The sequence below is a fragment of the Lactuca sativa genome, chromosome 5 (genome assembly GCF_002870075.4).
Source record: "Lactuca sativa cultivar Salinas chromosome 5, Lsat_Salinas_v11, whole genome shotgun sequence".
NCBI lineage: Eukaryota > Viridiplantae > Streptophyta > Magnoliopsida > Asterales > Asteraceae > Lactuca > Lactuca sativa.
Window position 1 is genome coordinate 232,169,467 of NC_056627.2, and position 15,537 is coordinate 232,185,003.

At 35.9% G+C, this 15,537-nt stretch overlaps 1 protein-coding gene across 1 annotated transcript; it reads left to right on the forward strand.

Moving 5' to 3' along the window:
* Positions 1-13,881: 13,881 nt before the first annotated feature.
* On the forward strand, positions 13,882-14,807 carry LOC111881910 (cucumber peeling cupredoxin). The gene has a single exon (XM_023878298.3). It carries the CDS (start codon positions 13,959-13,961, stop codon positions 14,664-14,666), a length of 708 nt encoding a protein of 235 aa, XP_023734066.1. The 5' UTR covers positions 13,882-13,958; the 3' UTR covers positions 14,667-14,807.
* The last annotated feature ends 730 nt before the right edge of the window (positions 14,808-15,537 follow it).

Genomic DNA, 15,537 nt, shown 5'->3' on the forward strand with positions numbered 1-15,537 from the left:
TTTATTTATATCTCTTTACAATGTTATTTATGAAAATTGATGCTTTTGTGTTTCTATTGAAATCAATATTAAGTGGAGGTGATTCTTAGTTATGTTATATATGGTAGTGTCATAATTTATCTAAGTAAGGAAAGATTCCCATCGCCCAAGTTTCAGTTGGACAAAAGTTTGAAATCATATGATTTGAATCATGTGATGTATGGAAATCTTGGTACTTAGGAAATTAAGACTAATTCTTTGATTACACAAGTATGTGAGTCAAGTGAAGGACTAAAGGACTAGAACACAATGTTGTGCACTAGTCAAGTCCACCATAAATAATGAATACATTATTCGTCATGATTTACTAAAGGTCTAGTAAACATGGTTATACTTACAATATTAAGTGAAATTCTGAATCATTGAAAAAGGTTGCAATGAATGGCAGAACGAATAAGTAGAATCAATGAAGGCAGAAAGATAAAAAGTTTCTCCAATATAAGAAGAATGGGAGAGTACTTTTGCATCAGGTTTTATGATCGTCTTAATGTTTAAGAACCATATAACAATTCATGCTCTAAGGAAATCTTAGTGCACTAGTATAGCTAAGAAGAGGAATCGGAAATTATTGAAATGGTTAAATCAAAAGGATGAGTCATACTTCGTTCCAAAAATCAAGTCTTAGAGTCATACTCCAAGATTATGAATTGAGTGACACATCTTAAGAAGGTCTAACACACTCATCAAATGTGAAGTAGAAAATTGTTTTTCGTACTCTTGTACGTTCGAAATTGGTAAGTTGTGATGTCTTGGAGAAGACAAAGACCAACTAACACCAACTGTGTGTAGTGGTTTGTCCTGATATAGACACACACTAATTCTTGAATAATTGTTTTATGAAGAAATGTTTCTTGATAAGAGAATCTAATATGTCAAGAGGTTAGTGGGAGTCTAAATGATCTTGAAAACTTTCAAGAACTAATCAAGAGTAAACCTATTAAACACTAGCATACGATTTGAGGATTGTACCCTATCGTGTTGACGTATTCTTGTTTCTGTGCCAATCCGGTTGAGTTGATTATGCATATGAGTTCTACGAGTTCTCAATAGACTGTATAAGGCAAGCACCTTGTTCAATGAAAGTACATTGACTGGTATAGGTGAGATGCTAAATAACTTGGAAGCAATGGTGGGACCCTTGATGACAAGAAATCAAGAATGATCAAGTTCTGTCCATAGGAGTTTGGATTTGTCACAAACATTATCTTACGATTATGATTATGGCAAATTCACATGGAAAGGAACACATACACTATAAAATCTAAGTGTTATAAGGTTTCTCTCCTTCATGAAAATGATTGTGAGGAAATGCTTTCAGTAAGAGAGATTTTAAGAAGATAGCAATTATGTAGATTGAATTCTCAAATTTGATTATGATTACTACATCCCTCTTCATAGTTTGAATTGTGAGATTTGGCGATTAGTCTGAATATTTTGGGACTTTGTAATATAAGTTCTGAATTAGTTTAGACACACATGTCAGTTATGTAAGGAAAGGTGTATGAGTTTGAGATGCTCAGATAAAGGCTTATCAAAGCATATCATATTAGGAAAATGAACTTTGGAAGTCAATAAGTATTGTTTTCCAAGAAGTTTAGCTGATTTCTAAATATGTGTCAAAGCTAGTGGGAGCATAAATGTTATGCTAGAATGGATATAATCATCATGTTAGTGGGAGCATGATTATTATTTAAAGTGTTGCAAGTTAGGAATATTAATTATAGAAAACAAAAGGTTTCACTTTGCAAATGCAGGGGTTGAAAAGTTGTTTTGCTATAATTAAGGGAGAGAATGTTATACTTTGTTTCAAAATCTAAAAGCTTAGATCGAGAAATTTTAATCAAATTTAGACAAGGATATATTAATCGCGTCCTCAAATTTCGATTATGATTACATCATCCCTCTTCATAGTTCGAATTTTGAGAATACGGAAAATAGAAATATTATGGCAAATGGCTGATAAAGTATCCTGCTTTTATGTAAGACATTATGAATTGTGTCCCATACGCTTCTGGTATAGGATCGATTGCATATGCTGTAATATTTGACCGTTCTAAAATTTTCCAAATGCCTAGAGCATTAAGAGGGAAAAAAAGACTAGAACCGGATTTGACTAAAATAATTAAACAACTATCAAGGACAATCTAAGGTTCGCCAAAGATTGGTCGCTTGTGGATAGTTGGAAGTATGCTAATGGATGGACCATATTGACTTTATGAATAGATAAGACTCTATTTAGAATGAGTTGTCATATGACAAATACAGAAATGTTTCCATATTGTGAGTTGGACGTTAAAAAATTTATGTCTAGATTAGAAACTTTTATGCAAGAAGGATCTTCAAAGGAATGTACTTTGAATGTGAGACTTCACATCTATGAAATTGTCTTGTAACAATCTCCAATAGAGCATTTTGTAATTTCGTTGGCCGAATCTTGGTGACTTTTGTGTCGTGACATTACAAAAGGACTGTTGCATAAAATGTTAGAATCTAACATATACTAGTAGTGGTGAGAATTTTGTATTCTTACACTAATGATTTTGAATTGTGAAATGAGCATCATTGGAAATGTGTTCAATTGATCTATTTCACAAAGCAAGAACGATAGGTAAACATAGTGTGCATGCTTGGGGCATGGGACAACTGTTGCTATAATTCAAGTAATAAGTTGATTACCCAAAACAACAAATAATGAGTAATAAATATGGTGATTAAATAAAAGTGTTTTATTTATACTCAAAGGTCTGAGGCCATATAGTATTAGTATTATTCTTGTGTTTCACTTTGCATGTTTTGACTTCCCGAATAATAAGATTATTCAAACATTCCACAGTCGCTCATACTTTGGGAGCAGGTGTGAAAGAAGATTGTCATAAATTGGTTTGTAGATTGTCTAAAGTGTATTAGACATAACAAAGGTTTGCTGCAAGGTTCATGAGTGCTTATGAATATGATTTGAGCATTGGATTAAACCCATGCTCACTTGAATCACTTCATGGATTTTATCACGGGTGATTAGTGAGACGATAATATCTTATATTCTTGAAACCGAGATGTGCGAGTTGTATTCTGCAGGTCGGTTGCACATTGATAATATGTAAACGCACCAGTAACTTGGTGTTATAAAACATATTTTTTTGTGTGATTTGATGAGTTGGTACAAGCGAGCACTGAGTCAAAGTTTATCCATTCTTTTTACCCAAAGTGGGATAAAAGCGATATCTGTGGGCCCCTCGATGATTTAGTGATGACACCCTAAGCGCTTGGCCAAGCCGGGACTAAGTTGATGTGTTCAATTGTAGTTTGTTGTCAGTCATCATAAATCGGAAATCGTGAAACAACACATGAACATAGAGTATGATTAAAATCCATGTCTCAGTTAATACGATATCTAGAATGGAGGAATATATGATCCCTTATCTAAATGACACGTTTTTAATATGATCAAAGTTCGACAGCGGCTTTTGAAAGCTACGATTGTTGATCAGGTTTTGTATTCATATGCAAAATAGTTAATAGACTTTTCCATGTGGGAGGTTATTGGATTAGGTGTCTAAGCCCATAACTATTTTGGTATGTACTTGATCCGATTGTGAGCATGGTCCTTTTGGGTTGCCTTCACCATAGAAACTGATAGGATGAATTAAGGATAACGAGTTCTAATTATGATTTATTAATATATTATGTCAATAATATATGAAAAGAGAAATCATATTATTTAATTAATATTAGTCAAAAATTAATTAAGAACTAATTTTGTGGCTAAAAGAGATTAATTAAACTTGGGGGACTAATATTGTAATTATAAGAGAATTGCATTGTGGGCTCTGGATTCTTATTGGACTGAGGATTGGATGAAATCTATGGGAAGCCCATATGGATTTCGTCCAAGGGCTTTCTAAAGGGACTCCATGAGTTTCTTAAGGCCTAAGCAGAGAATTAGGGTTTTCCCTGAAAACCCTAGCAGCCCACACAAGTATAAATGGACCCCTAGGGCACCCAAAACGAGGCTAGGCATTCCTTGGAGTTTCTTGGATGTTTTGGTGCCTCCTCCCTCTCTCCTTGTTCATCTTGTTGCTCATGGTGTTTGTGACTCCATTAGAGGTGCAACATTTGAGGCACTAAGCTTTCAGAAGTCAAGATCAAGAGGAATTGAGATTGTTATTGCTACATAACAATCAAGGTAAGATCTAAATCCTATTCTTATGTTAATATCGATTATCACATGCTAGATCTAAATCCTATTCTAAGTACTCTCCTTTCCTTTCAGATTGGAGAAACTTTTATCTTTATGCCTAATTGATTCTTCTTATTCGTTATGCTATACATTGAAACTTTTCAAGGTATGAGAATTACACTTAAACTTGTAAGCATAACCATATTTACTGAACCATTAGTAAATCATGAGAAATAGCCTTTATCATTCTATGTGGTGGATCTGATCAACGTGTAGTAGATCCTTTTATCTTTCACTTGACTTACATACTTATGTAAACAAGGAATTAGTCCTAATTTCCCAAGTACCAAGATTTTCAAACATCACATGATCCAAATCATATGATTCCAAGTTTCTTTCCAATTGAAGCTTGGGTGATGAGAATCTTTCCTTACTTAGAAAATTACGACACTACCACAATCAATATAGCTAAGAAACTATTGCTATTAATAGAAACATACAAACAACAATTTACACAAATGCCATTGCAAAGAAATATAAAATAAAATCAAAATTTCTTTATTTATAAAAGCGCGGAAAAACTTGTCCATACAATGCAAATACAAATGAAAACTATGCTGTTAAATATTTCTCAGCAATCTATCATAACTCCTAAGCAGCTGTTAAAAAATCTGATAATCCAACCATGCGATCGGAATCCATCTCTTCGCAACCAGACTCAACTTACTCTTTATTTAAGCTTCCTTTCTTTTCTTTGATCCTACAAAACATCAAAATGCAATCTTATCACATCGTGTATTAAGAATCTATAAATAGGAACTTAATAGAGTTAGATAGTGAACTTACTTGAAATAGAACCATACAATTTGATTTTACCATCTCTTAGATCTCTCAGGTAGTCAGGACAGCTTCGCTTCCAATGTCCCTTTTCTTGGTAATAGAAACAAACAGACTCTTTCAGAATGGTACATGAGACTATCTCAGATTCAACCTTTCTCTTTACCATTTGGTCAAACAGTTTGACCTTGGTCAATCCCTTTCCATTGGGAAGAGAAAACCTTTATGGACTTCCAATGTTGCCATTGTCAATGTCTGTGGAAGTTTGGAAAGTAGATCTTCCAATCAAATTTGCTTTACCAGTGCGCCAAATCATTGCTGATTTGGCAGCAATTAGCAAATATGCAAGATCGATAAAGGTCACGTCGTGATCTATCATATAGTAGTCTTTGACAAACTGACCATATGACTCAGGAAATTACTGAAGAACCCAATCAACAACCAGCTTCCTTGGAAAGACGACACCCAACATTCCCAGTCTGTCAATATGCAACTTCATCTTCAAGACGTGAGCACATACAGACTTTCCATCTTCGTGTTTGCTTACCAATAGGGCTTGAGTGACCTTGAACTTTTCAAGTCGATGAAGACGTGGGTCAGGGAGAACTATTGGAGGAGGTGGAGGAAGTGAAGTATGATATTGAGGAATATCATCTTCATGTGGAAAGCTTTTTCCAAAAGATTCAGGATGGTCATAGTTGTCAAAACTAGACATCTACAAGGGAGAAATTCAAATTTAGTTGATTTAAGTCCTTCATATAACACCCAAAATGAAATATTAAGGCTAGGACCCAACACAAGGTTCTACAATTCAGAAGAGGGATGCCATAATCCAATTACAAAATATTTGAAGGTAGGTAAATGACGATTTACCAATTTTCACCATGAAAAAGGAAAATGAATATTAGGTTTTAAATGAATTGAAATTCCTAGATTCTTTTGAGATTCATTGAACTTTTCAATGACATGTTTAATCCCGATTATGCCCTTCAAGTTTGTGACTGAGATACCGAGGATCACAAATAAGGTGTGAATAACCATGTAAATTAGCTTGGTATGCCTGACGTACTCACATGTACGCCCAACATACTCAGCCTCATCGACTATCCTTTGGTTGACTTACGCCCGACGTACAATCCATGTACCCCCAACGTAAGGGACTATTTTGCACACAATTAAAATGTTAAGGGTCAAAAGTGGAAATATCTGGAAATAGGTGTTATAGTTATTAGAGTTGAATTATAGGACAATAGAAATCATTATCTTCGATGTGTGTGTATAGTCTCGACGAGCTCTTCTCATAAATAACCTATAAAATATGTTATCCATAATTGTAAACATAAATCTTAGTGAGTTCCCCAATATACCACATATTCCATCATATATACAATGCGTCCACACAAAGTTTTCGGTTCTAACGCCAACCTGTCAACTCTCCTATCAACATCCATATAACATACATAACAATCATATTTGCAATAATGGATCCGCTCCAACCCCAAGCGAACGCTATGGGAAAATCATAGTCATACAGTCACATCTTTCCGTGGGCCAAATCATGGTCTTTCCTTGCGATTGATAGTGGCCAAATCCTAGTCTTATATACGAGTGTTAAGGACTAAATCCTGGTCTTTCATATAATTGCCAAGGACCAGATCCTGATCTTTCATACAATACACAAAGTCTTATGTAGTTAGGGATCAGAAAGACAATCTAATAGATGATCCATCCTAAAGCAATAAATCAGACTAGAACCATGCATTAAGGATTTAGACCAAGAGTTCTCAGGCTATCCAATTTAAACTACATAAAACCATTATTATCCTTATCAAATAATCATATAACATAAACGCATAATATAGCCTAGTGATATGAGCATATCTAGTTATAAAATTCATGCATGATCTTAATACTTTATGTTAATTTTATCTCAAATAATGAACCAAAGGTGCTTAATTAGCTTAAATATTTCATTTTCAGCAACAAAGACATGCTCGAAAGGAAAATGAAGCGGAACTAGCGATTGGAAGCTTGGATCTTGGATTTTGAAGAAAGAAGGATGTTGCTAGACAGCTTGACCCCTCGTCAGTGTTTTGGTCATATCTCATGAACCATAACTCCGGTTGACGAGATTCAAAATGTTCTGAAAAGTAGACACAATTTCGGACGACTTTCGTGTTTTGAGAAAATGCTGATTCGAAACGTACTCGGCGAGTAGGGTCGATTACTCGGCGAGTTGTATCAAGCTTTCGCGATTCTGGACGCGCTGACTTGCCGTACACGGGTTTTAAGTGATGTACTCGGCGAGTAGGTCACTGGACTCGCCGAGTAGCCTCTGTTTTGTGAAAATCTATATAAAGGGACTTTCAGATCGATATCATAGCATGGAGAGAAACCCTAGGAGGCTGAGAAACGATTGGAAGTGCTGCTAGGTCGTGAGGAACTGAAGAATCAACCCTACATTCAATTGTGAAGAGAATCAAGACAATTTTGGTTTATTCTTAGTAACTTTTTTGATTTGAATCATGTTTACATACTTTGATTTCGTTTTTGAGTTTATGTTTACTGCAATCATGAGCTAAAAACTTATTCTTCTGTTAGGGTAAACAATTTTGTGAACATGGATTGATTATTTGAGTAGGATTAATTTTAATTGGTAATTATGTTTTGTTAAGCTTGTTAAAAAACCTTATGTGTTGACAATAACTATACTTCTGTTAATAAATCAGTAATTAAGTTGTATGAACATCTCTTAGTTATTAATTTCATATGATTTATTGTGACCACATAGTTGTATGTCTAGGAATAACGAATGTAAAACTAGAATTAACTAGAAGATAGGTAAGTTAATGTGTGAGATTGTTTGATGAACATCAACAAGAGGTTAATTGAAGGGCCAATTTAATTAACCATTACAAGTCTTATTTAACCCGAATGAATAATCTAGGAAACCCGTTAATTTAGACAACTGGCCATTGCTTGAGTTAATTTGTTTTCTAAGAATTAGGAATAGCGAACGTGAACCTAATTATCTTAATCGGTAGCCAATGAAGAATTAATCCGATACATTAAAATCATCCATTGGAACAAATGAGTCGTACCTAAACAGAAGTCCTCTTTAATATTGAATTTAGTTGGTAATTAATTATTTTAGTTGCTAGTTAGTTAATTTGTGTGTTGGTTATTCTAATTAAGTTTCTAGTCTTGTAAAACTAGAGAAAACCCCCTTTTTGTTATTTGTTTTATTTAGATAATATTAGCATTTATTTTAATTGTTTACCGTTCCCTGTGTTCGATACCCTACTTGCTTGAACTATATTACTAATCGATAGGTACACTGCCTTTCGTGTGTTTATTTTGTGTCTAAGTTAGTAGGATTAAAACTAGTTGGTTTTACACACATGAAGTTTTTGGCGCCGTTGCCGGGGAACGGTTCAAATAGTTAACTTTATTTGCTAATTGTTATCATTTTTATTTTATTGATTTTTTTTTATAGTTTAATTTTAATTTTAATTTTTAATTTTATTATGTATTTTCCAAATCTCGATGCTTTTGATGCTTTTCTTGAGGATGTAGTACATGAAATTGAGCAAGAAGATGAGGAGTATGACTCAGATAAAGATTTGAAGAAATTTGGAAGATGGTTAGATAACATCTTGCCCAACACAGAAGGGACATCTGAGTTACAAGATGAAGAATTTAATCCAGAAAGAGACTTGGAGGAGCTGGAAAGATTGCTAGCAGAGAGGTCAGATGAAGAACAAGAACAAGCTGAATTGCAGGAACCAACTCGTGGTTTGACCATTACCTCGACATGCCCCCCTGTATTTTCAGTTTGTGTTTCAAAGCATGGGGTGACGATTCCAACTTTGGAGAAAGTTCTGAAGCGCGATCCATTTCTGATTAGTATCCAACCGGTCCCAATCCTTGTCAGAATTCTTGGGTTTTATGTATTCAAACTTGTTTGGCCAATTTTAGTATCAAAGAGCCAAATTTTACAATTTGGTCCAAATAAAATATTAAATGCAATGGATGGATGGGCATCGAATTTATTAGAAGTTTATTAAGTTGGGAGTCCAGCTAAAGACTCGCACAAAAAGAAGCGCTTGCGGGAGGCAACCCGTCATTAGATTTTGCTTTTCTTTTTCTTTTAAACTTCTAGTATTTAGGGATAATATAGGAATTTTTATTTTGATGTTTGTTTTCCTTTTTATTACGTGGTTTTGTCTTTGATCTTTTTAGAAGCTAGGGTGATATTAGAGCGAATTCTTAAAGCATGAGAGAATTAAAGTGAGGGGTCGAGTCGTTTACGAGAAGATTAGAAGACTTTGAGCGATATGTTGAGTCCGATGTTTATATTTGATTAAAAAGAGTCTCGTCCCTGAAGAAAATGAGGAGTAGTATTACCTTGATACTCTCCTTGAACACCAAATTAAAGCTGAGGCAGAAAGAAGAAAATGCCTGATCAGAGTCGAAAACTCGTCGAGTGCACCCTTATAACTCGACGAGTTCCAGCGAAAATTCACGATTTCTGCCCATATGACGACTCAACTAGTCTCCACATAAAACTCGACGAGTTGCTCATTCTTTTATCTTTGAGTCGACGATTTGATTCAATTCAAGGCGGAAATTGGCTATATTTTTGAAGTTAATTTCCGAGCATTTCCAAGAAGCTTTTTCCTCGATATTTTGGAGCTGTCAACCACACGAGATGAATGATACCCAATGCATGGATGAGCTGTTCCTATGTCTAAAGTCAGCTGAAGATGGAGCTTTACATGAAGAAGATTAACCTCGCGACTACTATCCCAGGGGAGTTTGTTCCAATTCCCTCTTTATTTTATTGTTCTTTATCATGCATAATATGCAATGGGGACATTGGATAAATTAAGTGTGGGGTAGGGGTTGGTTAAATTAGTTAAAATTTTAGTAAATTTTTGAAAATTTTGCATTTAAATTGTAGGGCTAAATTAGAAAATTTTGGTAAAAGCAATTAGGGTTCATGCTAGTATTGTGTTTGATGATTTTATGAAGACCCAAATGTTTAGTTGAGCCTATATACGTTCTAGTGTATTTGTGGCTTCCTTATTCTAGTGAAATCATGGGACAAAAACACGACCCTGCTTAGCCCGAAGGATGCAATATGTTTAGCATCGTGTACCAGAAATGTATCCAGGAAAATTATTATCGTTAACCAATAAAGGTTGAAGTTGAGCGCCCCTGCTTAAGCATGTAGGTTTTGAGTGAAAAAAAAGTGAGGTACATGTAAAAAAAGAGAGAATTACAAGAAAAGTTGTAAAAATTTTGGAGCAATTAAAGTAAAGATCAAAATATCAAAATTCTGAAGATTCAAAAAGTGAAGATACCAAAAATCAAAGAAGGTGGTGAATTCAAAGAAATCAAGATCAAATTATCAAAGAAGTGAAGAATTCCAAAGAGCTCCAATGTGGTATCATAAATTGTAATTGTCTAGATTATGTACGCTTGGGTTGCTCAACCAAAAATACCTTGAGGTTAAGAGGTTTTCTGAGGATGAATTCGGAGGGATGCATAAAATGAGCATTGTTCGGAAAAAGTGGGCGAATGTTTATGAGGATTGTGAGTATTTGGAGTATGGGGGGTTATTAGGAAAATTTTAAACACAAATGCATGTGTTGCGGTCTTGGCATAATGGCTGGGTTCGATTGGGATTGTCTTATGTAATATTAATGTACTAAAATTCAGTTTTGCTTGGGGGGCAAGTAAAAGTCAAGTGTGGGGTATTTTGATATGAGCATATCTAGTTATAAAATTCATGCATGATCTTAATACTTTATGTTAATTTTATCTCAAATAATGAACCAAAGGTGCTTAATTAGCTTAAATATTTCATTTTCAGCAACAAAGACATGCTCGAAAGGAAAATGAAGCGGAACTAGCGATTGGAATCTTGGATCTTGGATTTTGAAGAAAGAAGGATGTTGCTGGACAGCTTGACCCCTCGTCAGTGTTTTGGCCATATCTCATGAACCGTAACTCCGGTTGACGAGATTCAAAATGTTCTGAAAAGTAGACACAATTTCGGACGACTTTTGTGTTTTGAGAAAATGCTGATTCGAAACGTACTCGGCGAGTAGGGTCGATTACTCGGCGAGCTGTATCGAGCTTTCGCGATTCTAGACGCACTGACTTGCCGTACACGGGTTTTAAGTGATGTACTCGGCGAATAGGTCACTGGACTTGCCGAGTAGCCTCTGTTTTGTGAAAATCTATATAAATACATACCCTTGCTAATTAGCCTTCCCTAGTTACCCTGCCATTGACCAATTCTCAGTTAAGTCCTTCACTGGTTAATTATACATAATCCTGATAACTGGCCTTCCCCAATTACCTTAACCAAACTTAACTCCTAACAATATAAGACAAGACCCTACCAATCTAACATACCATGGCACCAAGTATCCCATTCCACATAGTCATAGAAAGTAGCGATCCTAGTCAACTAGCATACTTGTACACTAACAATTTCACTATCCTGATATACAAAGGATATATAATGGGATACGTGACATAGTGAAAAGAGCTACATGAATCGGAGAACCGAAGAAGCACAACAACACTCGCACTCCTTGTGCTGATTAATCCCATGAACCGACTAATACCAAGTAAAAATCAATTCTCAATTAACAACCTAAATCCTTCAAGTTTGACCAAGAACACTTAAACTAAGACCTTTTTCCCACTTAATGAAAAGTCCTTTACTACAAAAGTGTCATAATGAGCTCTGGAGTTCGCCAAACTCTAAGAGCATCCAAGAAAGGACCAAAATCAACCAATAATAACCATAAACATGAATCTCAAAAGAAGTAGGTCAAGGTGCAAGGTTTATACCTCCAAAGGCCCTAAAACTTGAAGAAGATGATGGATCTAAACTTGCCCTTTTCTTTCTTGCACCAAAAAGAAGTCCCTTTCTTCACAAGCTTCACCAATTCAAGAAACAACTTCAGGATCAATCTACCAAGCTCACAATCATGGAAGGGAGGCTAGGGTTTCAAAATGAAGAGATAGAGGTTGATGGAGATGACGTAATCTAGGAATTAAGGGGCTTAAATATGGGAGAAACCTTAAAAATCATGGTCCTGGGCTGCAACAGCCACCATGTCGTGGCATCCTTCATGCCACGTCGTGGTGTCCATCCAGACATGCGCCCATTGCGTGTCATGCCACGTCGTGGTCATCCATTTATCACGTCGTGGCATATGGTTTTCCTCAAAAACCATATCGTGACCCCATTAAGTCTTCAGCTGATCCATTTTAGAAAACGGATGTTACAGTGTTTTTCTGATTTAGAATGTCACCATCTCCCTTCATCTTCTGTAGATGTGATAATCCGTAAGAAAAATCATACACCTCCAGTAACTCTAACATCGACGATGTTGGTGAGATCTGAAACCTTAGCTCGCATTTTAAGATCCGAGATAGTGGGGGATCCGTTCTAGCGAGGAAGCGACTTTCTGACGAGGAAGGTGTTGTTCCAAGAAGGGAGGTGGCGTTTCGACAGGGAGGCGACGTTTCAACGATGAGAGCGGCGTTCCGACGAGGAGGGCGGTGGTGGTGGCATCTTGTAGTTGTAGAAATTAAATGAGCAAGATGAGAGATGGGGAAGATGATGGCGGAAGAAGTTTTTAATTTTAAATAATAAAATAGTATGAGAGAAACATGTAAAATGACAATATGTCCTGACATGAGGAGGATATGACCAAAGTTAATTTGATGGACCAAATCTACATGCTTCAAATTTGGACTATCTGTACGATAAAACGAATTGGACTTAAATTGTTCTTTTTGGTAGAACATAAAAACGAATTTTATTATTTACCCTTTGGTAAATAAATTTAAAACAATAATGCTTTGATAAATATATATTTTTTCTAAATACTATCCTTAGGTGTATTTGACGGTTTGACCTGCTCCAAAGAATTACGTACAGAAGTCAATGGTTTATAGATAAATTGTGCCATTTTAGAAAAATTATAATTAAATAAAAAATAATAAAAAATAGAAAAGGTATATTTGACGGTTTGACCTGTTCCAAAGAAATACTACAGAAGTCGATTGGTTTATAGATAAATTGATAAAAATTGCAATACGTAACTTAATATGGCGTTGAGTAGCTCATTTTGATTGCTGGAAAGTGGAAACTTCCATTGGATTCCTTCTTTTTTTTCTCCATCAATCCGTCATGCTGTCATGCAACTAACAAATAGATTATGCTAACGATAAATATTTTTTCAACAAAACAAACCACAACACATTCACACCTTTTTTTTAATAACTAATATACTTTATAAATAAAGCACACTTATTTAGAAAAAAAAGATTTCAACAAATATATATTAATAATAATTTCTCGGGACCGATTACACTGCATCATATGGTGGAAAAGTTAGGTCAGCAACTTCAAACAGAAACCAACTAAAATTAATAAATTCCAACCCATGATGTTTATATTTAAATTAATAAACACAATATATAGACAACTCAACATCTAATATCAACAAAAATTATTTTGAGAAATTGAAATTCTATATTTAAAATTATTTTTCTACATAAAAAATGTTTACGGATTAAAACGTGTTTCGTGATCGATGCATACATATTCATATCCAATATCAATAAGTATCTTATTGACTTATTCATATCAAATATCATCTCAATCTTTTTATATTTTTTAAATATCGTGTGAATCCGAAACTACGACTTTCCTTTTCATAGTGTGACATACTACGTACGCGTCCCTACAACCATTCCCTATAAATACAAATCCTAACACAAACATTTTCAAAACACCATTAACTTTCAAAATCATTCAGGATTTCAAATACTCATCTCAGATATATCTTTACAAGAATTTCAAGGATAAAAAATGGCAGCTTTTAGGTTCAATTCAGTGGTGATTATGGCTCTCATGCTTGCATCGGTGCAGTTTCACAGCACGGCGGCTCAGACTACCCATGTGGTCGGCGACGCCTTGGGCTGGAATATTCCTCCAAACGGACCTTCTGCTTACACCACCTGGGCATCAACTCAGACCTTCAGAGTCGGCGATGTTCTTCTTTTTAACTTCACCACCGGATTCCATAACGTTGCTGAAGTGTCTCAGGCGGCGTATGCGCCATGCACCACCGCCAACCCCATCTCCATTGCCACCACCGGACCCGCTAGAGTCACCTTGAACGCACCTGGCACTCACTATTACATCTGCACCGTTGGCACTCATTGCCAAATTGGTCAGAAGTTAACTATCAACGTCTCCGCCGCGTCTGCCACCCCTGCTCCATCACCAACACCGGCACCCGTCATCCCCACACCGGTTTCTCCACCAACCGCTACCCCAACCCCAACCCCTGCTCCCTCCACAACAACCCCACCACCAACCTCCTCCCCTGCCCCTTCTTCCGAGGATGCCAGCCCAGTGTCACCACCCACCTTCGGCCAATCTCCCTCAGGCAGTAACGCCCCTTCTCCCACAGATTCCACCATTCTACCACCACCATCACCCAGTTCTGCTCCATCTTTCGCCGCCGTGGCACCCTTCACTTTCTTGACGATTGCTTTAGCTTTCTTTTACTAGATGTAGTGATTGGTGGTTACCTGAGAATGTGATATTACATAATTCGTTTTTGTTTAAAATTCGTTTTTCTATATATGTCATTGTACTTATTAAATTGAGATACATAATATTAATTTATGATATTTATATGATTATGTCCAACTGTCCATTGTATTATAACGGGAAAGTTCGACTTTTTTTTCTTATTGGATTTAAAAATATTACTCAATTTACTACAAATACACTATCTATATGTATTGTAACAATCAAGATACCCGTTGATGTTAATATAAAAACTTGATGTTAATTTATGATCTAGCTATAGCCTACAGAATTGGCCAAGAGGTCACTTAACTGATTCAGCCCTGCGATCTGACCAAACGAGTTAAAGATAATGTCCCAAAGATAGTAAAATGTATTCCAATGATAGTAAAAGGATTGAAATGAAACAACATCAAATATTCAATAAAATAAATATGAGATATCACATACATAAACTTTGAATAGGCAGTTAGGATACCATTAGTTGTAGTAAAATGAGATAAAGGGTGTATTATACGGGCAACAAGTGTCATTTGATCCAAGAAAATTTTCTTTCATATAGAAACGCAGTTATGACACTACAAGAAAAGAAAGCATTAGCGGCGACGCCTTTAGCGGCGACTACCAGCAATAGCGGCGACACGTAAAAGACGCGTTACGTGTCGCCGCTATTGCTGGCTGTCGCCGCTAAAGGCGTCGCCGCTAATGCTTTCATTTAGCGATCCGCTTCATTCTCACCCCAGCCGTCCGATTTGTTTTCAGTCTAACGGTTGTTAAGGAAAGCGGAAAGGCACGCTGAGTTTTCCCTCCGTTTGTCGCCGCTAATGCCCTAATGTCACCGCTATTGCCC

Excerpts from the sequence above, each read along its gene's own strand:
- LOC111881910 (XM_023878298.3), top strand. The coding sequence starts at position 13,959 with ATGGCAGCTTTTAGGTTCAATTCAGTGGTGATTATGGCTCTCATGCTT.